Source organism: Haplochromis burtoni, unplaced genomic scaffold, assembly GCF_018398535.1.
Source record: "Haplochromis burtoni strain Fernald_Lab_line unplaced genomic scaffold, NCSU_Asbu1 Contig_33, whole genome shotgun sequence".
Lineage (NCBI taxonomy): Eukaryota > Metazoa > Chordata > Actinopteri > Cichliformes > Cichlidae > Haplochromis > Haplochromis burtoni.
The window spans coordinates 2,598,544-2,626,397 of record NW_024582394.1 but is presented as its reverse complement, the minus strand read 5'-3'; the positions used below and the strand labels follow the sequence as shown (position 1 = coordinate 2,626,397).

Below are 27,854 nucleotides of genomic sequence, written 5' to 3'. Positions count from 1 at the left end.
TATAACTTGGAGTGTTCGGCTTCCGTTGACGCCATGATCTAGTCAAGCAGCATAAGGACCGAGCTCCGTCCAGATGAATACATTACTCCTAACTACAATTTTTAAAACTCGCTCTGCGAGCGGGCAACAGCAACAAAATAACACATTGTGTTTTTCCCCCACGGAGGACTCGTCACCACCCTCCGCCCAGGGTACACCGGGGACTGGATTACTCAGGTTGTTATTAATCCAGTCGGGTACGTGGAAGCTACTGTTCTTAATGTTCTTTGTTTGTTTAGTTCTAAATGTTTTTGTTTATCTTGGCCTGAGACCAATTGTGGACCATTATTTCATTGAGTACAATAATTTAATTTTGTCTGTGTAGGATATGAGTCTAAGATATGAAAGATCCAATTTGTGTTTCGTATAACGTAAAGGCTTTGAATAGTCCAATTAAAAGGAAAAAGGTACTGAACCAACTGAAAAACTTTGGGTGCTCCATAGCAATGCTCCAGGAGTCTCACCTCTCTGAAAGGGAACACAGGAAGTTGGGGAGAGAGTGGGTTGAACAACAGTATAGCTCTACTTATCAGGATGGGAGAAAAAGAGGAGTTGCAATTCTTGTTAACCGGTCAACATATTTCCACCATGAAAAAACATTTGCAGATAGGGAAGGGTGTTATGTAATGGTGATTGGCTCTGTAGGGGGGTCTAAAATTACTTTACTAAATTTATATGCACCAAATGAGGACTGTCCAAATTTCTTCAAGAATATTGCATCATTAATAGCAGAAAAATCTGAAGGAATGATCTTGGTGGGAGGTGATTTCAATTGTACTTTGAAAGCAGCTGTCGACAGACTCCTGGCACACAATGGCCCCAAATCCAAAAAATCTTGTAGTTTAAATACACTGATTAACACCTGCAAAGCCAGGCTTCTACCTTTCTACCTATAAAACCCGGAGAGCAGCCAAATGGCTGGTAGGCTTTTAGCTAAGCTTTAGCTTCAGCCAAGTGGAAGCTAAATTGGCTAGTCATTCATATGTATATTAGGTTGTTACCTGGGAATTCTGGAGGGAGGGGAGTGGGGGTGTGTGATTGAGGGCGTGGGGGAGCTGCTAAAAGCTGTGCACTTCCTTTTGTGTTTCATCTTGATGCATTCTCAATCATCCAGGGAAATAAATCTCCAAAAGTCACCAACTTGGAGTGTTTCAGTTTGCCATCTTAGGGAGAAATCAACACACATGGGTGTATGTCCTTTGTTGCTGAGATTTATTGATAAAAACAGTACAAAAAACCAACCATTTGTACACATATTTACAAATAATAATAAAAAGTGAGTGAGTACATTTCAACATTTTCAGCAATCACTCACAATCCTGGCACTGCCATGGTATCCATGGGAGGTCCATGAACCAATGAACATGCTCCGTTTGCTGTGCATGTTGAATAGTCCATTCTTGAATGCTACGAAGCATGTCAAGAGTGATGAAACACAGGAAGCTCTGAAGGCGACTCGAGATACTTCTCCTGGCCTTAGCCGTTGGCTCTCCATCTGCAGCGTACGCTTCTATTGGGGTGAAAGGGAGACAGGTCCCCACCTGTTCTTCACGCCACACTGTGCCATCTTTCGCTGTCTCAGTCCCCAAACAAGCTCTCTTTTTAGGTGCAGAAGCAGTCTCCTCATCTGCAGTGTGAACAAATTCAAATTGTGAGCAATGGGAAGGTCAAACAAAATCACAAATGCATGCATAGATACTAATTATAATTCCAGTATCTCCTCCTCTGTATCAGAATAATGTCTGAAATATCTTACTTACTAACTACATCCACTTACTTGTTTGAAATGAAATAGGAAATAACATGAAATGAAACTAACCGGAAGACTGATCAGACAGCTCTGAGTCCGAATCCGGCTGAACTTCTAGGTCTTCTCCATCCGAGTCACAAGGGTCGACTTCCCTCAGGATCATTTCCAAGGCCTGCTGAGTGGTGAGTCTTCTCTGCATTTTCTTTCCTTGGAGAGGAGGTCCGTACACCACAGAATTCTTCAGGGCAATGAAGGATTAGGCTAAGTGCAGTGAGATTGTATCATATATATAGGGCTTGGCTTCCTGATCAATGGTCCACTACCAAAAGGAAGCCAAGCCCTGTCACCCTTTACAACAAAACAAAATGTTGAAATGTACTCACTCACTTTTTATTATTATTTGTAAATATGTGTACAAATGGTTGGTTTTTTGTACTGTTTTTATCAATAAATCTCAGCAACAAAGGACATACACCCATGTGTGTTGATTTCTCCCTAAGATGGCAAACTGAAACACTCCAAGTTGGTGACTTTTGGAGATTTATTTCCCTGGATGATTGAGAATGCATCAAGATGAAACACAAAAGGAAGTGCACAGCTTTTAGCAGCTCCCCCACGCCCTCAATCACACACCCCCACTCCCCTCCCTCCAGAATTCCCAGGTAACAACCTAATATACATATGAATGACTAGCCAATTTAGCTTCCACTTGGCTGAAGCTAAAGCTTAGCTAAAAGCCTACCAGCCATTTGGCTGCTCTCCGGGTTTTATAGGTAGAAAAGCCAAATGGCTGCTCTCTGGGAGTTTAATTAAGGAATTGGGCCTAGTGGATGTGTGGTGCCAGTTCCACCCCCAAGACATTTTTTTTACTTTTTATTCACATGTACATCGCAGCCATTCAAGGATAGACATGTTTTTAATGCCTAGGACGGACCTTTATAGGACTAGACAGTGTAGCATAGAAGCAATCACTATCTCTGATCACGCCCCGGTTTGTCTGACATTAAGAATGAATCCAAACAATCATTTTAAATCTTGGAGAGCCAATGTATCTATCTTGAATAATGAAACAACCCGACAAGAACTTCAAAGGAGTCTGACTGAATATATTCAATTCAATGATAATATTGAGGTGTCTCCTTCAATCTTGTGGGAGAGTGCCAAAAGTTATTTGAGAGGTAATATTATAGCAGTTTCATCAAGACTGAAAAAGGAGAGACTAGCAGAACAAACAGAACTAGAAAGCAAAACTAAGAAATTAGAAAAAGTCTATCAGGTAACTAAAGACACTGGGACTTTGAACTCATTGAAAGAGCAGAGGCAAAAGTTGGATGATTTACTAACATATAAGGCGGAGGGACAACTACGCTTTGTTAATCAAAAGTACTACCAATACGGCAATCGGGCAAGCCGACTGCTGGCATTTCAGCTGCGTAAGGAGCAATCAAGTAGGGTTGTTCATAAAATTAAATGTCCAAACTCCGAAAAAATTGTATGCCAACCTACGGAAGTTGCGAAAGCATTTTCTTTGTATTATCAGGAATTGTATAAAGAAGAAAATGTCCCAAATAAGATTGAAAAGATTGAACAATTTCTTAACCCGATTAATCTTAGTAAACTGTCTCAGGAAGAGGCTGAACTAATAACAAATCCAATCACCATTGAAGAAATAAAAAAAAACGTATTGGAAAACTGAAAAACAACAAGTCCCCCGGAGTGGATGGCCTGCCTGGGGAGTATTACAATTTTTTGAAAAAGAGCTAACACCATTGTTATGCAAAGTTCATAATTATGCATTATTTAAAGGTGATCCCCCCCAGTCATGGTCTGAAGCTATTATTAGTGTCATCCATAAAGAAAGCAAGGACCCGACTTTATGCATGTCTTATCGCTCTATCAGCCTGCTTTGTGTTGATTTAAAAATTCTTACAACCATTATTGCAAATAGAATACCTGTGCTTAGGTATTGGTATGTATGTATGTATGTATATATGTATATATGTTTTTTCTTTTAAATTAAGTTTTTGAATAACCCTCACCATTATATGCTGCAGATTTGGTCTCAGGTCATGTTGTTGATGTGAACTGCCTTGTTATTTTTGGCAATAAAAGTTGAAAAAAAAATGTTATAACTTGACCATCTGTATTGTATTTTTCCTTTCTGTGTAACATCATCACTCTGATGCATATCTGTCTGCCTTGGAGAGGGAAACCTCCTCTCTTATTCTTCCTGTGGTTTCGTCCATTTGCTTCTTCCATTTGGGGGCTTTATTTATCTAAAGTAACAATCTAGAGTAAAGTGGAGTTCCCAAAATGATTTCCTTAGAGAACTAATTTGACAAAATGAAAGTCACTGAGGCATACTCCTGCTTCGTATTACTAGTTACACATCTTATCAAAGCAGTCAAACCTAGCTCCAAACCAAACAGCTGCACAAGCTCATTTTCTGTACTAACAGTTATCACATATCAGTAACCAAAACAAATTTAAGTTCCCATTAGTAACTTCTTCGTGTTTTCATTTCAGCGTCAAGCCCAAAAAAGGTGTCTCAATATCTACTGTATCTGTATTTACTATCTGCTTTCTTTAAGCTTTTACTTTAAGCTTTCTTTGTTTTTTACCCTTAATTATTATCCTTTATATTTCTTATTAATGTATGGGATTTGTGCATTTGTGTCCTCCCTACACAAGAGAGTGTGCTGGTGTGCTAGGTTTACTTAAAAGTCATCCTCTTAAAACTTAACAGCTGCTCCACAATAGCTGATCATGACAAAGCTAAAATATTTACCTAATGGCAGATTATTCTTTTTTTAAATATCTTTAAGATGTCTTTAAAGTTTTTTTCTAATCATATACATTTAATATTAGCTAGTATTAAACTCTGTCGAAGTCCTGTTGTTCAGCACCCAACATAAACTGTCACCAGGGCTCTATTTTGCAGCTATCCTGGTGCATTATTTAAGATAAACACAGACTCTGTGAAAGTGGACATTGTTTGTGTTTTTGAACTTTCAAGTTCTGTTTATTATTAAATGTTAAAGTTTAAATTTTCACCTTTCTGTATCCCATCTGTGTTTTCAATACATACTGCAAAAGCTACCCAAGAGTTTCTGAAGGCGAAGAAAAAGGACATTCTACAACGGCAAAGGCAGTCACCTACCTCTGCAGAGTAGAGCATGCTTTTCAGCTACTAAATGCAAAACAGAAGGAGAGACCCACAAAAAAGCAGCAACTGAACGTGGCTGCAGTAAACGCCCAGCAGAGCTGGTGATGTCCTTGATTTCTAAACTTCAGCTGATCATTGATCGCAGGTACTAAAAGTAGTCATTATATTTCACATTATGTTAATTTGTCCAATTAATTTAAGCCTCTAAATAGACTATTATAAATTTGGCTGGAACTCACGTATAGCCAATGCTGTGCGTTTATGAAGTTTGCACATCACTCACATACCGAGTGTCTGATTTGGACTGCACTGTGTTGGTGTACAGAGGTGAGATTACAAAAATTATGCCAGTGTTCAGAAAAGTATACGGACCTACCTTTACGTCTATCTGCCTCATAGCTGATAGATTTCTATTCTTTTTGAATTGAAATGAAATTCATTATTTATTGAGGATCCGTAGCTTGTACAAGATTTGCAAAGACATCTGACTTCCTGTTTGCTTACTCAAAAGTCCAGTGATATGGATGACATTTTATTGATTTTGAGAGTTTTAAGTAATAATTTTGATGCCCTGTTCTTCTATCTGTGTAAAATATAATTCATAAACAATTCTCTAATGATTGCACGCTATTACCTAATATTCCGCACCAGGCTTTTTGCTTGAGCAGCCAATAACTGCTGTGGTCGGCTGAGCAGTCCAGCAAGAAATATTGACACCCACACATATAATGTGACACAGGTGCGTGGTATAAGTCTGGAATAAGACACAAAGATGAACATAAATTTGGTGTGAATACATTTAACACATGCAGGTAGCAGAGCAGATTCAGATGTTACATCTGGCTTGGATGTCACAGTGGCTGTTGCAGTTGTGCTGGTGACATCTAGTGGAATAAAGTAGGATATATATTCAAGGTTGAATAACTCCAAATGAATCATATTGATTAAGTAAAAAGATCAGAGTGTTTTGTGCTTAATTATAAAAAGAGAAACCTATCTAATGTGCCACCTTTGAGCAGTGTAGTAGTAAATGTGACAGCAGTTTTAAGTACTTGTCATGTTTAGTAGAAGAGCATAAAGGAAGACTTTTTTGTGCTTTCCTGTTCTGGATAATACTATGTAATAATAACTAAGCTTGTTTATCCCTTTAATTCTTATTCTCGGTTGACTATTGCAATGTTTTTTTATTTGCATCCTTAAAAAGACCTTCAGACAATTACAGTTACTTCAAAATGCTGCTGCTGGAATTTCAAAAATTGTTTGATTGTCACCTATCTGCAGTTGCTTCTATTAAGCTATAGATTTGTATTCACTCAAGTCTTTAAATGGCTTGAGCATTTAATATATAGATGTTTGATACAAACCTGGTTTTTAATGCTGTGTCCTATTTACCTTGGAAGCCTGATTTTAGAGTTGGGAGTCACTTCACTACCCAGTTGAGCGTGTTGAAGGAGTAAAGTCGGAAAAGGAAGAAAAAATAGGGATTGTTTTGCTCTTTAGCCATTCGTGCATGTCTAGCATTACACTGTGGTGCTTGTTTTTTGGGGGGATAAAGCTCAGTCCTTCCTCTCCATGTATTGTATTTAGAAACTCGCAATTGCACTTGTCAGTACAGATTGCTTATGCTTTACAGTGGCATTTACATTTGCATTCACTGCCACCATCCTATATTCTGTGGTTGGTTGGACAGCTTCAATTTTACAAGTTGGAAATCCCAGTTGAGAACTTTGACTAGGAGAGCTGGTCACCTCGTGGTGTAGAGATTTGAAACTTAACAAATTTAGCCACTATGCTGCCCATTGCTGGACTAACTACCCTACCTTACGATTATTAAACTATTAAAACAGTTACTTATCGTGTTGTATTGACCACTCAATTCTTTGTTTGAACTTAATAATTTAAAGAATGAGCTTCAAACATCAAATTGTGGTGTGTGTTCCATAAACATTCAGTAATAGTTTTTTTTCTTGGTAAATTTACCAAAATTCATGCTTACTTTAAATCAGAAATTCTCTCATACTCTTGTACATACTCATAACTTCCCCTTAAAACCAAACACATTGGCATTAAGGAAGCAACCATCACCTTTCCACAGTTTATTTCTTTTAAAATAATTCATACAAATGCATACAGTCACAAACGTATCTTTGTCAGGTTGTCAGTTTTGACCAAAAATAATGATATTTACTGTAGAATATAGATTATGTATACTGTATATTGCTACGCCTACTACTTTACCATAAAGGGGACCAAGGTAGGCAACAGTGGACTGTGTGTTACTACCAGGGATGGAAATTCAAGGAGCACCTCGACACTTAAAAAGCTAATCTGATGTGGCGCCCATCATTTTAATAAAGGAATGCTCGCAGTTTGTTTTAGAAAGAAACAAGCAGAAGACTTTCGTCCACAGAAAAAGAATGGCATCTTGTTTAAGATTCAAGTTCAAAACAGTTCAGCATGATGTTGAGGATTTTGGGGCTCTAGCCTGGCAGTACCTTCAGTATGAGGCGCCCCTTTCAGATATCGCTGGCAAAATTTCCATCCCTGATTGCTACGCTTACTACCTAACCATGAAGAAGACCAGGTAGGCAACAGTAAACTGTTTTTTTACTACTCAGCTGCTGGTAGGAGGGGATCAGAAAGCACCTTCACTCAGATGGCTGGTTAACATCAGCACGCGAGAAAAGGGTTTGGCAGAGTTTTACGCTTGCATGACACTGTACTCTTCTTGTTATGTGGGAATGTAACCTGTAAGAGATTTAATTTCTGAGAGATTGCTAGGCTAAGTTTGGAATCAGTTTCAATTTCAGGTGTTTATAGTTCGTATTAAGTATTTTGTTAATGGCAGTCTTTGTATTGATGTTTGTGGAGAGCACAAGCCACCACCCCTCCTCCCAGTGCTGCTTTTTTAGACACAGATACAACCAACTCACATTGACACAGGCAGGCAGAACACCATATGTACACATAGACACGGAGGCCACAGAGAGTGGCTAAACGGTATACTCAAGGAAGGACCCATCTTGAAATGTTAAAGGGATAGTAGTCTGGATAAATGAGATTTTTATTTTTATTTACTGACTTTGCTTTGAATTTTAAAATGTCCTAAACAGTAGGAAGATTTCACATGACTGTTTCTCATCTGTCAGTAAACGTTAACTTTGCTTAACTAGATGTGACATCTGGGAGTGAGTTTAAAACTTTAAATGGAAAGTTGAGTGTTTTGCAACTCTTCGGGCTGATTGGAGAGATCTATATCTGCAAGGGCAACTTCAGTAATATACTGACTTTGCAGCATGATGAACCATGACTCAGTGATTCATCAAACTGTTCATGCTCCATGACCTGCACATTTACTGTGTGTGATAGGGGTACTGTTGTATCATTAGACAGGACAAGATAAACATCCTTGTTTCTCAAAGTGCGGTCTGCTACAAGCTCTCAGTGCATCATTTTGTCGACATATATATTAATAGAGACAAGGAGATAAGTTCCCAGCCTTGGCATACCATTTTACCGCTTTCTTGCAGCCTTTCCTCCCACAACCCTCTTGATTTCGGTCAAGCATTTAGACAAGTCCCAAGAGCAAAGTCACATGCCCCTTAAACATAACTAACAAAAGCAAACATCAGTTCAACTTTAGCTCTTGTTAAAGTTCTTTTTCTAATGTAGCGGGACACGAAAAGGCAAGCAGGTAGAAAAACAAAAGCACTAAGTGGCATGAAAAAAGAATTTATAAAACAAAACTAAAAAAAAGAACAAAAAGAAACAAAAAATAACTAATATACCAACTGCGGAAACTTACTCTCCTGAGATGGTGTGCAAAAAGCTGCCTCTTTTTGGGGGGGCTTGCTAATTTGGGGACATTAAAATAAAAAAAACGGATATTGTATTCTCCAACTGGTTCAGCTACATAGAGAGATCACCTTTGCTTTTGTTAAGACTCGAATACAAATATCAGTATCTTCTTGCTTTAAGTCTAAAACTGTACACAGACAGGTTACATTCATTTTATAACCTACTAACTTTTCTTGTACATCAAACTAAGGAAAAGACACAGAAAAGAGAGAAAGACATAAACCCCGCCCCTCTAACTTTGGACACACTACAGTCTAAGACAGAGGAATTTGATCCTAGTTTTTTTCCCAAATCAACAGATAGTTATTGTTATGTTGTTGTTTTTTTTATTTACTTCTGGCACAGAATCTGAAGATCATCCAGCGATCGGAAGACCAACTTCTGGTCGGGGCAGCAGACAGCTGCCTTGCTCTTTAATTCATCACCACCTTCCTTGTCTTCCTCTTTGGAGTGTGAACCGGCTGTTGGAAACCAGTTGCCAGAGAGTTCTTGAATTGATTGTAATTGGGACGTCAACCGGTCAATCTGACACCAAACCTGATAACAATTGTCACTAGAGAACTTATCGCAATGACACCGGTTGCTGTGCCAACCACCACCAGTCACTAGACAACACGGGAACGTGTGTGTTTTGTGTTTGTGGAGGGGCTACAGCTGGTCATTTGGATGCTGCTCTCTGTCGCCCTCTGGTGGCTTCACTGTGTTCTGTCCGGGAGACGGGGCGTGAGGAGGGTGTGTGACGGCGGGCGGAAGGGTGTGCGCGATTGGCACGGCGCTCTGTACAATGCCTTCAACAGGGGGAGGGAGGCCGCCAGATGGCAAGTTCACTACTCCTGGGGGATACCTGGTGGTAACAGACATGGGGAGAGAATAAAATCTGAGAGAATAAGAACTGAGTCATCTTAAATGCAGTTAAACTAATATGATTAAAGGCATTTTGTAAATTCACTTATGCAACCTTAATAACTCACAGGGTAGTGTCTTAGAAAGGATTCACACCTTACTTGACAGTAATAACCCACACCTTGGGTCATATGACCTTCGATGACTCACATGATTACAGGGTGGGTCAGTAAATCTAAGGTCCAGCTCCAAGAGGACACCCCCACCAAGGGCGTTGTTCATTTCAAGCACTCAACAAAAACAAAGCTAAACACTAAACATCTTAGAATGGATAAAAACAGGAATCGCAGAAATGATAAAAGAGTGACATAACTAGGGCTGTTCGATATAACGATATATATCGGATGACGATATAAAAACGTCTATCGTTTCATTTTACGCTATCGTTTGTTTCGTGGTGTCGCAAAATAAACTGTTTACGGCAACTTATGTCTAAAAATGTATCGTTTCATGTATCGGTTAAAACACTCGACTCCAGCTACACGACGCGCAGCTGGAAAAACCTCCTGCAAGTCGAGCTGCCCGAGATTCACAGAATTTACAGAAAACGTTGCATTTTTGTGATTTATATCGTTATCGGACGATAGAATTCTTATATCGGGACATGAGATTTTGGTCATATCGCACAGCCCTAGACATAACCATGTCCACATGTTAAACATTAAAGACCGCTTAAAAACCCCATGGACACTTGACACTACTTCCGATTACGACAGCATGTTTGATTATTATGTGTCGCTGTGGAATATTTAGATTTGCTGTACGTACAGAAATTTGGCCTCCATTTTTTGTGGTTTGCAGAAATCTAATTTGAATATAAACTAATAATTATAAGTGGGATATTCATTACCTTCTTCACATCACCAAACAGTGCTTTGCATAGTAGATGTAGTGCAGTGTTTGGTAAGCTGAACTGTGTTGCTATTTCAGGATGTGATACACCCTGCAAGCACTTTTCAATACCCCAGCAGCCAGTGTTTTGTTGTGCTGACATTGCCTGGCTGAATTCCTCATGGCAGGCAGCGACGCTGTCTACCCATCAGTATAATTATAGACTGCCGTGCGACCTCTCTTATCGTGTGTAGTCAGAGCTGTCATCACATCTGCGAGTACTAACAGACTGGAAGTCAACAGGGCAGCAACATGCTCCTTTAAAGCTCGAGTACATGTGAAAGACCAAAACAAACATCAACTGATGATTGTAGCTCTTTTACCCTGAAAGCTTAAGGGTTAAGGTTTCCATATAGTTGGAAAATATGTAGAAATAATGCCAAAAGAAGGAACAACTAAAAACCCAGTCAAGTAATTGCTGGTTGATACCTGTATGCCCCATTGAGCTCAGGGTGGACGGTAGCTGGGTCAACACCTGCCCAGTGGTTGTTCTGGGTGAGGAACTCTTTATTGACGCAGTTCTTTAGACTGTCTGGGATGCGACCTTAAAGAAAAGAAAAATAGGATAGAAGAAAAGGAAAGAAGGCCCTTAAAATTCCTCGACAGGAAGCAAGAATTCCTTAAAATACCACTTTTTGGGCTTTTTTCATCAGAAATCATGCTGTCTGCTAAAGTTTGTGTTTCTGTGACCGTGTGTGTGCACTACCTGTCACAGCCCTTCGGATCTCCCTGGCTGCTTCCTCTCGCATTTCCAGTGATGCCTGTTCGCTGTACCAGGCAGCGTGTGGTGTGCAAATCAGATTGGGGGCATCTTTGAGCGGACCCTGACTGAAACTGACAAATACACAAGCAGTACAATCACTCTGAGCTGCAGCAAAAATGATTTTGTGCACCACAAAAGGCTTTTGTTTTGTGTTTATTGATGACCTATGCTGTGGCACAAATGTCATTGAATACCATGATATTATAAAATTAGTAAACATTCCTGTAAACTGCCCCTAATTCTTCATGGAAGTGAAGTAAGATGCTGCAAATATTCAACAATGATTTTGGTCCATAAGATATGAAACCATCGTGCAGATTTATCAGCTGCCAGTCCATGATGCAGATCTCCCGTTCTATCACATCTCTAAGGAGTAATATTGGATGAACATCTGCTGACTATGGAGGTTATTTGAGGACTTGAACTGATCGCTATGTTAAAAAAAAAACAGTTTGACATTATTTGAGTTTTGTGACATGGTGTGTTGTGCTGCTGGAAGCAGTCATCAGAAGATGGGTACACTGTGGTCACGATAGGATAGAGAGGGTAGGCAACAATGCTCAGCTAGGTAATGGCTTTCAAATGATGCTCACTTGACAGCAAGGGCCTAAAGTGTGCCAAGAAAATATTCCCCACTCCAATACAGGGTAGGGCGGATCCATGCTTTCAGAGCCTGACCCTACCATCTAAAGACTGCAGCAGAAATTGAGACTCATCAGACCTTCTATTATCTTCTATTATCCAATTTTGGTGAACCGTTGTGAGTTTTAGCCTCAGTGTCCTGTTCTTCTTCTGCTACTGTAGGCCATCTGATTCAAGTTTCAATGGGTTGTGCATTCAGAGGCGTTCTTCTGCGTACATTGGTTGCGCTGAGTTGTTAGTTGAGATTACTGTTATCATCCTATCAGCTCAAAGCAGTCTGGCCATTGACCTCTGACCTCTGGTATCAACCAGGCATTTTCTCGCAGAAAGCTACCACTTAATAGATTTTTTTTCTCTTTTTCTATTTTCTGTCAGCCTTACAGATGGTTGTGTGAAATCCCAGCGGATCAGCGGTTTCTGAAATACGGGCACCAAAACCATGCCATGTTCAAAATCAGTTAAATCATCATTCTAATTTTTGCCTCATAACTTTTGCACTGTCCACTTCCTGCTGTGACAAAACAAATTTCCCACGTGTGGGACTAATAAAGGTTATCTTATCTTTAACATTCTGATGGTTGCCTTGACTGAGTTGCTGCCATACGATTAGCCGATTAGATATTTGCATTAACCAGCAGTTGACTACATACCTAATAAAGTGGCCAGTAGCACTGATGGAATAATTCGTGAATTCATTAACGATGAAGTCAAATATAGCTAGCAGTTAAAACAGGAGGTTACCTGAAAGGCTCTGACTCATGAACATCCAGGGCAGCTCCACGTATCCTTCCCTCCTTCAAGGCCTGAGCCAGAGCCTTCTCATCCACCAGACCCCCCCTTGCTGTGTTCACCAGAAACGCCCCCTGACGCATCTTTAACACACACACACACACACACACACACACACACACACACACACACACACACACACACACACACACAGTCAGTGATATATGTTCAGTTGAGCTTAACACCACATTTACATTTTAAGATCGGTGCCCCTGTACATAAAGACTGTGATATTAAATATGAAACAAATCCCTTTCAGTAAAGCTAATAAAAAAGAAATCACATTTTCTGCTCACAGTGCAGAATTTCCAGTAATATTTTATGGGCCTACACTGAGCAATTGTCTTTTCACTTATCCTCTCCCAGTTAGGGTAGAAGTGTTTAAAGCTAAAATCCTTTAAGGAGAAAAGCCAATATCTGATAGTCCTTCAGACGTGGTACAGAACCTCATTAATCTGTAAAATGGTGGGCTTCCCTGGGTGTAGGCTCTTTAATATTTATGGCTATGGGACTCAGTAGTTGATGTGAGGCCAAAGAAATCATTTATGCTTCAGTGTACCTGCTCAGTGTCGCGTGTGTTGGGCGATGAGTGCGAATGCCGATCTTTACCTGTTTGATGGTGAAGTCATTGATCAGGTGGTGGTTGTGTTCGTTGAGGCTGCAGTGCAGAGACACACAATCAGAGTGGAAGAGCAGATCCTGAGGAAGAGAAAAAAGGAGCCACTTAATCCCAATCCCAACAGAAATGTTGAACCAGGTCCAGACGACAGTTACTGTTACTTTTCCACACACAGTGGTCACAGCACCATTGCAATAAATGCCTATTTGTCACGGCGGATTGTGGAGAAAGCATTCTCGTCAGCAAAGAGAATTGGAGACAAAGGATTTGTTTCCCTGTAAAAAGAGGATTTAGTCTGAATCCATTTAAATGCTGTGCTAGTGATGAGCTCTTATTGGTTAAATACGAGCTGAGTGGAAATTGTTTTTGGCACACACGCAGGTGAGCGTTGTTGTGTGACAGGTGCTTTGCTGATATTTGTGCAAAGCATTTTGCTCTGCTTCTCCTCATGTTCTGTCATGTGCATACTGTGACAGCTATAGCTTCACATTGATCTAAACACTGGCTTTCTACCAATTTTTGGCACTGTTGGGTCTCTATGTTGTCAACAATAGCCTTTATACGGTCAGAGCTGGGCTCAGGGGTCGTGCTCACATGTTAGTTAGGGGCAGGCAGTCAGAATAAAGTTAAAGGAAAAACTGCCTATATCACACAAAGCATGAACTGAGGAGATACACCAAAGCCCAGTATAAGTATAGGTAAGTATAAGTAAATATATGTATATATTAGTATTAGTGTATATGTATAAATAAGGATTCTTTCTTGTGAAAATCAGTGAAAACATGCAAATATGCAGATGGAAATGAGCATAGCACGTCCCCCTTAAAATCTGATTCTCAGTAGTAACTCACAAGCCATTGCAATTTTTCATTAAACGTAGCCCTTAAATCCACTCAAAATCAAATTAGCTGTGGAATTTAATTAGCTTTCACTTCTTTTATGGTCTCAGTGTCACATAGTGTATACGACCGATGCCTGTAGATGTCAAGGATGCAGAGGTATGAAAAGGCTGCCTATGAGTTTAACTTTCTGTTGATCAAGATTCACACAGGACTAATGGACTTTTATTGTAACTTTGGCTCCAAAATTTGTAAAAAATAATCATTCAATATCAATCAGATAATAATCAATCAGAATAATCATTCTAATCTTTCATTAACCATTTCGATTTTCTCTCAAATGGTTGAGGAGTAAGGTGACGTGCACGTGGTAAAATCTAGGCGGAGCTTATTTTTTCTATCTGCGTTCAGACAGGAGTACCCTGTTTGTGCTTCCACAGCATAAACAGTGATGGAGTTACCGTTTGAAAATAATGACTCCATGGTAAATAAACTGTTAAAAGATGTTTTGGGGTTTTTTTCTATTATACAGAAGAGCTGACAAAAGTGAAAAGAGGCTGATGTTTAAAATATAAAATTGTTTAACAAGTGTGTGTTTTACCTGTAGTGTGGTGACCCTTTGTAATCCCAGGGATCTTTCTACACCGTCAGCCAAATAAGGGTCATAGAAAATCACACTGAAGCCAAAGGCCTTGGCTCGCAGGGCTACAGCCTGGCCCACTCGACCTAGAAACACAGGAATACCCGCGGGCGTGGAATTACATTAACATCAATACTCATGCAGGGGCATTAGAAAAACTGCAAACATATAAAACCTATATATCTAGACTATATCCACGTGCATCTAATATTCCGCTTTTTGTCTTTTGCTAACACAAATTACATACTGCGATTCTCTGACTGCTACCCACGTTTGCTCATTATTACTGGAAAAACCCTTTAGAAGGTACATGGAAGAGATTTGCATTGCTTCTGGTTAATCCGCTTATATTTTATTGGCAGTAACCCCTATGCGAAGCCAATTTAGCTGAGCTAAGGACAAAACTAGAAACGACAGAACAAATGTTCGATCACTGGAAATGTAAAAACAAACAGACAGCACATTCTGACCAGCTGACCAAACATTGGACCTGCGTGTTAGTATGATCACTGTGAGCACCTCAGCATGCTGACCTCGGTGTGTATGCTGAGCTCTGCTTCACATACGTTCGTCTTTGTTGTTACTCACCGAGCCCGATGAGTCCCAGGGTCTCTCCTCTGATCCTCGCTGCTCCCGATGCCACCTCACGGATCTGTTCCACACTCTGAACACGGGTCCCCTCCCGCAGAGCCTGGCACGAATACCAATTAGTTATTACACGCATATACAAGGCAGAGCACACAAACGTTACAGTTGAACATGATCCAGCCATACATCATAATATCTGGACTCAATGACCAAAGTCTAAGTCGTTTCAGGTGATAAGTCTAAATAATGATTTGAGGAACAAATCATTTTACTGTACCTTCTACATCTTACATCAACGTCTTTCAAATACAGCCACATTCTAAAGAAAATGAATGAACGTTTCAATTTTTCTGATTAGTAACTGTCGAAACTAAAATTGTGATAACCGAATGCACACCACTAACCAAGACATTTAAAATAAGTCGCTTAAATCCATTTAATTTGAGACTCTTTTATCAGCCACACGGAGCTACAAACCTGATGCAGCCAGGTGGTGCGTCGGTACAAGGTGAGGATGTGACACAGCGTGGAGTCTGCCGTTTCCTCCACGGAGGCGGCTGGCATATTACAAACAGCTATGCCTGTTGGACCAGAAAGCAGATAAGGATTGGTAATAGCTTTTAAAAACCATTTTGAGAGAGAAATGAAGTTTGGTGAAAGCTATTTTTGTGGGGAAGTACGAGCTGAAGGTGTCAGCAGTTTTTTTTTTTCCTGTGCAAAATACAAAACTACTCGACACTTTAAAATGGAAGAGGCTCTCGGTAGAAGAAGATAAGGGAAGCTGTTGCAGGAGCAAACTGGGTTTTAAAAAAGTTCTCCTTTTTTCTATTACAGATTTTTTGCAAACATGGCAACAGGAACTGGTAGCTAGGAAGTTTAAAATTTGACTTAATGTTTAGGTCATGCATTTACACAGCTTACAGTCGACTTTTTCGTGTTTCATATATTAAATTACTTTAAAAAATGTATTTAAAGGGCCTCTATTATTCTAATTTCGAAAATGTCTTTACAGATCTGGCTCACTTCTCACACTCTTTAAGCCAGGATTCTTGTGATTGGCTGTTCCGCAAAAACAAAAGGTTTAAACACAAGGTGGGTGTTACTTCTGTGTTTATAGCAAGATCTGTTCCCAAAGCATGCAAAAAAACTTCTTTAAATGCTTTGTCTTTTTTATTTTAAATTTTGGACACATCAAAAGTTAACATCCATAGTTGCAAGAGTAAATTTACAATAGAAAGTAAGGAACAGCGTAAGTGTGATGAAATTTGTGCTTAATTTTGGAAAAAGCATCTCTTTACTAAATGAGGCCACTCCCCCCCTCACATAGGAAGGACAGTGGGTCATACCAAAGACTGGATCGTTTTTTATTGAATAATAAATTCATACGCCAATGCTCATCTTAAATATTTTAAAACATAAAATATAATAAGAAGCTGAACAAGTAAAACAGGTTTGGCAACAACAAAGTCGAACTTTGCTGTTGCAACAATACAGTAGACCAAATTGTCAGAGACGCTTCTTTCTTGTTAGATTACTAACAGGAAAATTCAAATCTGTGCCAGTTCTGCCTGTGTCTTTAAGACAGAGCACTGAAACAGCTGGGAAGAACTATTTTGCTATTATGCAAATATGTGCACGTGTGTGTGCATGTTCCTACCAAGTTCTCCAGCAGATTTAATATCAATGTTGTCATAACCGCTGCCGATTCGGACGATGATACGCAGCGCTTTAAACTTCTCCAGGTCTTCTCTCATTAGAGTGATGGTGTGGTACATCAGCGCTCCTACAGCTTCATTTAGGACCTGGAAACACACACAACACAACATATAGAGCAAGTTAACATACAAGATATTATTATTATTATTAACTTTTTTTCCTAAGAATTACATTTCATTGATATTTTGCCTTTTGAAGTAAGATTAAGATAAATTAAGATAAGGTGTCTGCATCTATCTGAACTGTCTAATATTAGAATTAATACGATTCAGACTGAATTCTCAGTGACTTTTAATCATTTCTAGCTTATTGTCTGACAATAACCGTAATGGCTCAGAAGCAGATAATAAGATTATCATATAGAATTGAATACATTACAGAGCCGACACCTTTTAATTGGTGTGATCTTTCTGTAATGTTGCCAGCCCCCTGGTTCATATGTGCGAGGGGATGAAAATGACATGCGGTTCAATTACAGTAAAGAAGCCCTTTTAATTACACAATGAGGTGGCTGCTTATTAGAGAACCAGAGACAGAGAGCAAGAGAAGGATTGCGAGGGAGGGAGTGCCATCTGTTTCTCCCACACTGTGGCCTACTGAGCGCGCTCACAGAGAGGGTGCGCCTGGCAGACACCCAGTACAAGACAGAACCCTGCCAGACATACAAACCCATTTACAATCGTAGTGACTGTTGCAGAATCTGACCCACATTCAAGTTCGTACTTGATTTTTGTGCATCCCTTTTGTTTTAACATCATCTATTTAACTTTAGACTCTTCTCTTAGGTTAAACGTTTCTCATTGAGGCTAGAGTCTCTGCTCTGTGGTGGCCAGTGTGAAAATAATGTCTCATGCTTCCTGAATCACTCTTCTCAGTCTGAGTCTGGCGAATCCTGCCTTTGTCATCCCGATGGAAAAACCTCGTCATTCGGTATATTCAGTTGATTTTTTTTTGAGCACATAGCATTTCTGAATGTAGACCTGACCAACTGAAGGAAGCCCAGACATAACACTGCCCCAACAGACTTGGATGGTAAGCACTGGGCATGATGGGTAAATCACTTCATCCACATCTCTTCATTCCCATCACCCTGAAACAGGGTAAATCTGGGCTTCTCAAGTCTCGTGAACTTTTTCCATCGCTACAATCTTTATCCTTCGGGACAAAAAGAAGCCTTTTTTTCCGATTACCCTCACTTTTCAAAGACTGTGTAGCTGTTTAGTCGTAATCCCTTGAGTTCTTCTGACATTGTGTGTGCATTGTTACCTGTTTCTTAGCTAAATCCAGATGGTGACTTTTTTGGGCTAGGCAGTATTATATTTTAAAGCTTTAAATTAAATCTTCTTTTTGGTGCCCTTCCTTTACCGATTCATATCTGTTTAAGCATTCTAAGCCTATTAGATATGGCAGCATCATTAAGTCAGGAAAGCATGAAAAGAGAGTTTTAAATCACTGGTTTCTGAATTGGTTGACGTTGCTTTCATTATTCCTTTAGCCCATGGTGACAAGTTTCATGTCAGCTACTTGGTTATCTTTCTGTTTAATCCATATATGCAAAATTTGTAAAAGCAAACGCTTTACTTTGCCTGTTTTTTTTTCTGTTTAGCTGAAACACAAAAACATCCAGATAGAATTATAGAATTATTATTGCACTTTATGTGTACATGTTACTTCAAGCATGTTACCTTCTCGTGGATCTCCTGTGTGGACTGAGCGTCACAGAACGCTACGGTTGCTACGTCTTTTAGGATGGGCATCTCCACAGTGCAGTCTCGCCCGTCCAGCAGCGCCACCAGGGGGCGCGGATGCATGGGCCCGTTCATAATGGGGGGCCTGATGCCTAAAAACGCAAGAAATGAGGGACAAAGAGTCAGATCGGCAGAACAAAAGAAGAAAAGAAGACAGGGAAGACATGGGTGGAAAAGTAGGCTGTGGTGCTGAAACACCACCAGTGTAAATCTCCTACAAAAGGAATGTGGATACTTGTTCTGTACTTCATTCAAACTTCCAGCGTTTACTTTTGTGTAGGAAATTTTAAAGTGAAAATAAGGATGAGGTCCCAGGCACACACGAGGCCGCTGCTGTATCTGCATCCCATAATGTTTCTGTTCTGAGGTGGTGGTTGCCATGCCAACAGTGACAATAGGCGTGGAGGGGAAAAAGCTGTTTCTCGGAGCAGCTGTCTGCCTGTTGCGGAGCTAATTCCTCTTGTGTGAGGTCATGTTTCACAGCTGTTTTTCTCCTCATAACTTTGAAATATTTCACTGTTTTTGCTTAATTACTGCTGACTTATGATTAAATTTGCTGACTTTATGAAACAGGCGGTAATTTAGAAGATGGATGAGGTGGGTGTCGTAGCTATTCTAGTAGAAAATAGCGTTGATAAGGCAAATCTTGCTATATGAATTTAGTGTTATTAATAATGAGGAAAAACAACAGCCTGTGATAATGAAGAATACTTTTTATTCCAGCCTGTTCACAAGTCTTTATATACTGAATGTAAATGCTCATCCCCATGGACTCAGAGTGCATCTTGGGAGCTGCTTACTTGGAAAAAATGGGGCGGTGTTGATACGAAAATAACTAGGCATGCAGCCTGAAGCACTAGATTATATCTCAGTTGTTTATTGTGCAGCATATTTTGGATGAAACCAAGTGTCTCTTTATAAATATACAAGAAAAATGCAAATAGAAAAACATCGAAACATCGCTGAAAGGGGTAAACGTGCAGGTGTGTAAGGAAGTGCAACAGTTCGCAAGGGATAGAGCGGTTTGCCACGCGAGTCTCTGAAATCCGACTGAAATCTGTCAATAACCGAATTACAGCGAACTCCTCCTGCACCCCTGCCACAGGGTGTTTTATTAAATCATATCTAAAGATTAAACCATTACCCTGAGAGTGCTGCTGGGCTGTACAGGAGGAAAAATGGTATTTAACAATGAAGATATGCCAAATGACCCCACTAGTGGGCCTTTGTTGAAGTTATAACAAGAACAGGGGTTGATAGGAGGTGGATTTATTAGTTTTCCTTGAATATTCCTTCCTGCTGCATTTTCCTGCATCGTTTCCCTCCCTTTCTCTTTCCGCATAACCGATGGAATAATTATTCCAGATGACCGAGGGCCTTACAGCCTGAGACAGAAGACATCTGAGGGACATAGAGATGCAGATTCTGAAGAAAGTCCTGGCTGTGTGTGTGTGTAATTGGGATTTTTTGACATGTAAAGTTTTGACAGCCCTCTGAAACACTGCAGATGAAATAAGTGCAGAGTTATGCCTGTTTTTGCTGATGCTGACAAACCCATCATTCATCGCTGACTTTTCCCCCCATCTGAGATGTGCAGTCTGACATCTCGAATAAGCAGCCTCCTCTGTCAGTTCACTCAAAATATTCCACTCAAAACTCAAAGGATACACAATTGACCTTCCCCGAGTTTTAGCGTGTTTTCCATTTGCATTACCAACATCGTGCAAAAGAAGCCAAGTTATTAAACCAGTCATTTAAATTAAACGAAATCAAGATTCTAGGGTCTACGCAATACTTTGCATGCCAAGAATCCCTGAGAACCGTACTTGTGGACAGAAGTTTGGCAGCTCCTAACTTATGAATTAGTTTGAGAAATCTGAAAAAATAACACTCTTCTCCTGGCAGCTACAGCTTCACCGAGAGCCCAGTTGAAGCTCATTGTCATTTTGGGTTTTGCTGCTGTTTACCTGTTTTCTTGTACTTAAAGGCTGCGTTTCTCTACTTCAAACAGTGAGTTCATGCTTTTCAGATTGTTGAAGACAGAAACATGGGGCGGGGGGGAAGAAGCAGAATGAATGCAACTTTCAGAATGACTGAAACATAAAGGGACTTTCCAATTTATTAAACCTTTTGAGTAATGCAACATGTTTTTTGAGGTTGCATCCTGTTGTTGGAGAAGTCGGTGTCCCAGCCTTTCCTGCAGTGGATTGATTTCTTCCTGTGTGACTGTTTTATGTTGCTGCAAAACAGTTCAGAGAGACACCTCTGCTCTTTGGTTTGGAGTGATGTCTGAGCCTGACCTTTAGCACTGATGCTTTGATTATTTAATCTTTGTTGCCTTTCTGTTAACACTGGAAATTTGCATTTAACATTAATTACATTTGGCCAGGAACTGGTTGCTGCTTTGATCTTTTTTTTCCATTTGCTTCACTACAAGATGAGGACTGTGTTGTATTTGTAACCACTAGGAGTAAATAAGTGTAACTGTATAATTAAGAGAAAAGGGGCAGACTGGGGGAAAACATCCAATCAACTTCTATTTATAAAAGTATGTATGATGATGGATGATGATTTTTTTCTCATGTGAAAGGCCCATCGTGGGAAGTAAATAGGTCATTAAGGTTGAAACTCTGTGACTTTCTCCCCCACATACTTGCAGCAGTTTTCACTGGTGTGCATGCATGAGGAAGTAATGTATGCAGCGTTACATTGCATTTCAGCTCGTACGTCTCATTAGGCTGCAGCCATTAGAGTTCTGCTGTGACACAAAATAAGCTTTCACAGTCTATATTAAGAAAACCGATACAAGGGGTCTGCGTTCAGTTTGTGTCTCGTTTGATCCGTCTACCGTTAACTTTCCCTTTGTTTAAAGCAGCATAGTCGCGTGGTTATTTTTAAACTAGCACGCTATAAGCGCATGACAAAATACATAGAGACGCTTCGCTGTCGGGAATTTAACACCAACAGTTGTGTTCAAACACGTTTCAGTTTTGGTTTCATGTGGTATGAAGCTGTCGTGCAGCCACAACAGAAGCTCAGCTACTTGTACGTGAGCTAAAACTTGGTTTCCACCTCAGTTTTGCCCACAGCACGTTCTCCTGGTTTAATATGGGCATTTCCTTCATACTTCCACTGATAAAGAAGAAAAGCACGGAGACAAAGAATAGCTCCCAACATCGCGCGACCCGTCACTCGACTTCTGCATTGTCTCTTAAATCTGCATTGTCAGATTACAGCATGAAACTTGATCTGATGAAGCAGTCCAGTGAGGTGAAACTCAAATCTTGCACATGGTGCCTTATGTGGCCTGCTAAAACATCAGCTATCCCTAATAGGATTTGCCTGGAGGCCATTGCACTTACACATCAATATAAAATCTATGGTGCACAGCTTAGAAAATGGAATACAGCGGCAGCGAGAAGAATTACGGCACCGCGCTGCTCAGTTTTTGGCACTGACATGGAAAAAGTAGTAGTAACTGAGCAGACAGGATTTTCATGAAATCTTGTCATTCTGGTATTATTTTTATTGGGGGGGGTTACAGAGATTCCAGACATTTCTCCAGCACACACTTGGTCAGACTGAGGGAGGAAATAGCTCTCATTCCAGCCCCATGAATGACCTTGGGAGTACCAGCACTTCAGCCTGCTGAGTAGTACTAGGCAATAAAACACTGCTTTATTCACTGTCTCTGTCTCTTCCCCCACACTCACAAACCACAGCAGTGCCCTGTAAATATTAATCCTCCAACTCAAATGGTCATTATTTCTTGGTCTTTTTTTATTACTGGTATTTTTCTCGCTCTCCCGTCACTTTAAACACTCATTAAATCCTTCATTATATTAAATAATTGGCCAGACTTCCAGTTCCCTAACTGTAAACGCTTATCCCTCTCCTTTCCCTCTCTCATTATATTAAATACTCCAGTAATCTCTCACTCTGTCTTTCTTTACCTCTCCCGTAGCCCCGGGGCTTGGTGACTGCTGGGGGCATTCACGGTGCAAACAGGCCTCTTGACAGCCAGAGCTTCAGCTCTGCTCGTGCTTTTCCATCCAGCATTTCTGAACAAGTACTCTTTAACTCAGATGCACAAGCATGAACAGTAGACATTTTGAGTAAACGCAGCAAAGCAGTGGTAGTGATTTGCAACTTGGGAAAAGCGAAAACAAAGAAAGTTTTGTTCATTGTTCACTATAATACAATAACCATCTGTACAGTAACAGTTGAGCCTGGGGAGGGGGGGGCAAGATCAAATGACATCATAGATATGAAAATAGGCTCCATCCCAAAGTAGCAAAATGATGGTAATGCCATTTGATTGACATTTAGAAATTGAAAAAGCATCTGCCAGTGACTGCTGGGACTGCAGCACGAGAGCCAATGGGAAAGCCCTGCGGCCTGCCTGCATCCAGCTGTCATTGACCAGCTCTTAGGAACAGCTGGATTTTTGTCCCCGAGGAGGGAGACCGTGTTTTCACACTGTCAGTCAACAAAGACAATTAAAAGGATCAGCTAATTTCATGCGTTTTAAACGTACAGGTCAACGGGACGTCGGCCAGCCTCGATGCAGAATGATCTGCCAAAACAAGCTGCAGCGGACCTGATTTTTCCCACAAGAACATGCACTCTAGTAACAAGGGTAAACCGCTCCGAAGCATCTGTAGGCCTTCCTCTGTGTTGAACTATTAGTCAGCTGAAAAAAGGTCATACCTATTGTTACAGTTTATTTATTAAGCTATAAGCTAAGAATAGTTAGAAGAATAGTTCCCGTTTTCTTCATTTCAATATTTAAAAACAAATCTTCACATTCCTTTTCCTCGTCTGACTACATTCAGCTCCAGCAGATCAAGTGTTTTTATTTTTCACTGTGCGAGCGAGAAAAAGGAAAGGAAGAAAAGCGGGGACGACATCGCTGTCGGCACCTGTGATCGCTCAAGTCGCCTGCAGCCGTAGAAACCAATCATCGAGCCACAGCATGGCTGATTTATAATGCTACTGGCTCTTGTGGCGTGCAGCAACCACAAGAGCCCCCGTATCCTCCTTCTCACCCCTTCAGTGTTCGTCTCAACATCTCTTCATCTGATGTTGCCTCGTTTTTTGGTCTCCATCTCTCATTTCAGTCTCACTTCCCCAGGCTTTCTTCATCTCCCTTGCCGTTTTTCTTTTTTTCTCCCGCTCTGCACAACTCCCTAGCAATTCATAAAGGCGTGCTTTGTATAATAGTTGTATTTATATTGCTAAAAAGCGGGTGAATATCCAGGAACAAAGTGTTCAGGGGTGGCTTGATGTTTCTGTCTTTCGTCTTTCTCTCCCTACCCCCACTTCAACTCCCAGGAAGGAAAAATAAGAAGACAGACATATCCATCACCACTGGTCCTCCTTCTTTCATGGACTCACACACCTACACAGTAACACAGGTATTACACTCTTGCCTCGTCAGTCAGTGCTTTTGGACTAATATACAGATGACACACACAGGTGCTTACGCATAGAAACGATCACCATGCAGGGCTCTCATTTGCAGGTATGGTGTCAGCAAAGCAGTTCAGGTTTGTCAGGTCTTTGTTCTCATAATGAAAGACACCAGCAGCAAACCAGCAATAACATTTGACAGCAACTCAGCAATGGCAACCAGTTCAAAGTTTGATGAGGCAGGCTATAGTTCCAGTTGTGCTATGAATTCAGGAGAAGTATGAGGAAAAGGCAGAGGTTATGATTTAAAAGCATAGCCCTATACTTTAAATATTCCAGAGACTAGCTTAATAGATCAATAAATTGTAATTGTTAAAAATAATTTATTATTGTAAGCTATTTCTGCTGGAAAATATTTATTTTACAATTGTGAAGTCAATCATTTTCAATTTGACATGACTTAGGGTTCAATTTCCAGATTGCCACGAATGTCACAAGTACCCAATGTTTGTTTGCAGGAATTCATAAACTGTTTATAAGTACTGGCTTAAACAGTATTTGCACTAGAGGAAAAATACATTTATAAGGCTGTAACTGGATTATTGTATGGCTGCTGGCCTGTTACATTGGATTAATTGTTAATATACATTTTTTTTAAATCACAGTCACTTTGAAGTTTCAATTGGATTGGGTCAGTTTGGACACTCTGGTGTAAACGCCTCCCCGTAATGGATTATTAAGGCTATGAAGCATTTACTGCATTTAGATTACGGGTTTGTTGAAGTGCGGGGACCCGCAGGGGGGCGTTTGAGCGGTTTCAAGGGTATTCCCAGCAAAAGGAAAAAAGGGTTTCGTTTCACACATTGCACCGTTTATTTGAGCTGAGCTAAAATAACTGCTTAAAGTGCTGTTTGGTCGTTTTAAAGAGGCTGCTAAAGCCATTTTACAGGTATCATCTTAAAAGTTATTTAATCTGCAGGTTTTACCCCCAATCAGACTCACTTGACAGTGTTGACATATAAATTAATAACGAGTATGCACGGACTCATCATAATGCAAAGCTGCTAATTACCTACCATAGCTGAATTATAGCCTACCTGCTAACTGTTGTTTTGGGGTGGTAAATTGTAGGTCTGTTGGTTTTTTTGTTGTGTTTTGTTTTTTCTGTACTCGTCTTTTGATCTTGCCACTTTGTCTCAGTCACATTCCCCCCTTTGAACAGCCCTTCTCAATAAAAAACGAACTTGTCAAATGCAGCTAGCAAGTATTACATAAGGCTAACCTTGACTGAATAAAAGAGTGAGATGTATTAGTTCTGACTGGCACATCTTTCACTATTGATTCCCATTTTAGTTCAGTCATTTTTCTGTAAGCATTTGACATAATAGACCAAGCATCTTAATGGCTCTTAGTGCTACAGTCTCTTTGCTGAGCACTTTATAGATTTCTAAGTGCTGTAAATTACACCTGAGGAGATTCCTGCCTTTTATATGGCAGTAGTGCAGTATAAAAAAATCTGTATTTGTTTTCATAAGTGTGTGAAATGGTACTGGAGCCCTTATTTCACATTCCAACATAGATGTGTAGTGACTTGTAATCTAATAGCCGTTTCAGATTACTCTGGATTTCTCTAAACTAACAACATGCCACCACATGAGCGGTTTCCCTCGATTTCTGCCTTTGACATTAGGCGTCTCTCAGTGGGAAACTGCCTGGAACTATAACAGTCGTGTTTACAGTGTAAAGGCCTCATAGGATGCGTTTACCAACATTCGATTTTTTGTGTTTTACCAGCAGATCTGGTTTAACAGGGTTTCAGAGGGGTGTCACTCATCTATCCTTCATAATCAGCTTGGACACGATACAACACAGAGATCAAAGGCTCCCCTGCCTTCAGAAAGATGAATCAATCAATCACCTGAAACTGCAAGCTGATTTTACAGCACCCTTTAAAGGTTCAGTGCTTGTCACCGTGCACTGAAACAGACCCCACGACCCAATCAGTGTCACGATTATTGACTGGTGGAGATTTGTGCATGAGCGTCTTGAAAAGGACAAACCTTGCTGAGCCACAGTCATTTAGTCCTGTGACCTTGGATTCTCAAGCTGCCGGCGTGGATGTGGAGAAGATATCTGCCCAAAGCGAGGGGCAATAAAAAAGGGTGGGGGGGTAGTAAGATAATAGCTGCAACTTTAATCTTTGATGTCATCAGGAAAAAGAGCCTGCAGCCTCTTGATGACATCAAATAATGTCTGCTTTCTTTGAAGAAGAACTGGATTCACAAATGCAGATTTAGCTGATATAATAACTCGATAACACGGGAACGATCGTTTATCTTCACACCCTCATCCTCCTGCTCGACACCCGAGCCCCCTCTTCCTCCTCCCCTCCCACCCCTTTCTTATTCCTAGCAGCCCTACCTTGATCCCATTTTCTAGAACAGTCTTTTGCAGCCCCTATCATAAGGTGCATCTATTACCTGTGAATCCGGCTGGGGGCATGCATGTTTATACTTGAATATGTGTGTCACTTTAGTTCCCTTTTATGTCTGTGAGTGTGTAAGTGTGCTTGCACGTAAATTGTGCGCACACTTCAGTGAAGGCAACCACTTTCCATTAAAAGAAGCACAATGAAAGGCAAATATGTGTCATGTCCTTGCTAGCCCTCGAAGGAGAGGGAGATCTATTTCTGTCACCGCAAACAGAGGTGTTCAAGCAGCTTTCAATAGCAGAGATTTGCCTCTTCGTGCACATACACTCACTCACGCACAAACACACACACACACAGATCTTTAGAGAAAAGACGAACCATTCTTGTGTGATGAGAGCGGCTGAGCGATTAAGGAAAAACAAAAGATAACAGTGTGAGTGAATTAAGAAGAGGAGGAGGAGGAGGAGACGGAAAAAGGGAGAGGAAGAGAGAGAAGGGGGAGGGGAGAAGGAGGCAGAATAATCTACACTGAGTTCACAAATATTGGCACACACACACTCATACACACACACACAGTGATATGCAGTTCCCACATAAAAGCAGAGTGCTGGTTGTTTACCTAAAGGCATGCCTTTGTTGAGGAGATGTGAGCTTCCCATGGTGTGTTCCCCAGCCGGCCAGCACACAACAGAAACCTACAGTCTTCACACAGCAGACATGAACAGGAATCCAGTCAGCATATGGCGGCTGTGGCCAGCTACCTCGCTTCCCTTAGTCCTTCTCCCAGCCCCTTAGTGACAAGCATACACATGTGCTCCCCCTCTTTTCGCTCTCTCTCTCTCCCCTCCCTTCCGTCCCCTTCGCTCGCCTGCTCTCTCTATCTCTTACCCCTCCCTCCCCGCTGTCTTTAGGTACCTCCCTGCCCTTCCTTTCTCACTTTCTAATACAGAAAATCTCTCTGTCTTTCCAGCTCTCTGTCACCAAAAAAAGAAGCACACACAGTTTGCAAGAGCTGCTGCGTTTATGAGAGCGGGAGAGTGCAAAAGAGATGGCGGGGGGG

General features: G+C 40.6%; 2 protein-coding genes across 4 annotated transcripts in view; one reads left to right on the top strand and one right to left on the bottom strand.

The window, feature by feature from the left end:
• maea (macrophage erythroblast attacher, E3 ubiquitin ligase) overlaps positions 1–27,854 on the top strand; it is a 96,878-nt gene that overhangs the window by 44,329 nt on the left and 24,695 nt on the right. The gene's annotated exons all lie outside the window — the stretch shown is intronic.
• LOC102297356 (C-terminal binding protein 1) overlaps positions 7,037–27,854 on the bottom strand; it is a 27,238-nt gene continuing 6,420 nt past the window's right edge. The window contains exons 1-11 of one of the 2 annotated variants that reach the window (XM_005919447.3): positions 27,414–27,825; positions 18,889–19,043; positions 17,145–17,289; positions 15,965–16,068; positions 15,488–15,590; positions 14,861–14,985; positions 13,411–13,500; positions 12,754–12,884; positions 11,314–11,441; positions 11,037–11,151; positions 7,037–9,657 (exon numbers count right to left, since the gene is read on the bottom strand). In XM_005919447.3, coding sequence (XP_005919509.1) covers positions 9,462–9,657; positions 11,037–11,151; positions 11,314–11,441; positions 12,754–12,884; positions 13,411–13,500; positions 14,861–14,985; positions 15,488–15,590; positions 15,965–16,068; positions 17,145–17,289; positions 18,889–19,043; positions 27,414–27,453 — 1,332 coding nt within the window. In that variant the 5' untranslated portion in view covers positions 27,454–27,825 and the 3' untranslated portion in view covers positions 7,037–9,461. Of the gene's footprint in view, positions 9,658–11,036; positions 11,152–11,313; positions 11,442–12,753; positions 12,885–13,410; positions 13,501–14,860; positions 14,986–15,487; positions 15,591–15,964; positions 16,069–17,144; positions 17,290–18,888; positions 19,044–27,413; positions 27,826–27,854 lie in introns of those variants that run through there. The other variant, XM_005919448.3, reaches the window with a different exon arrangement.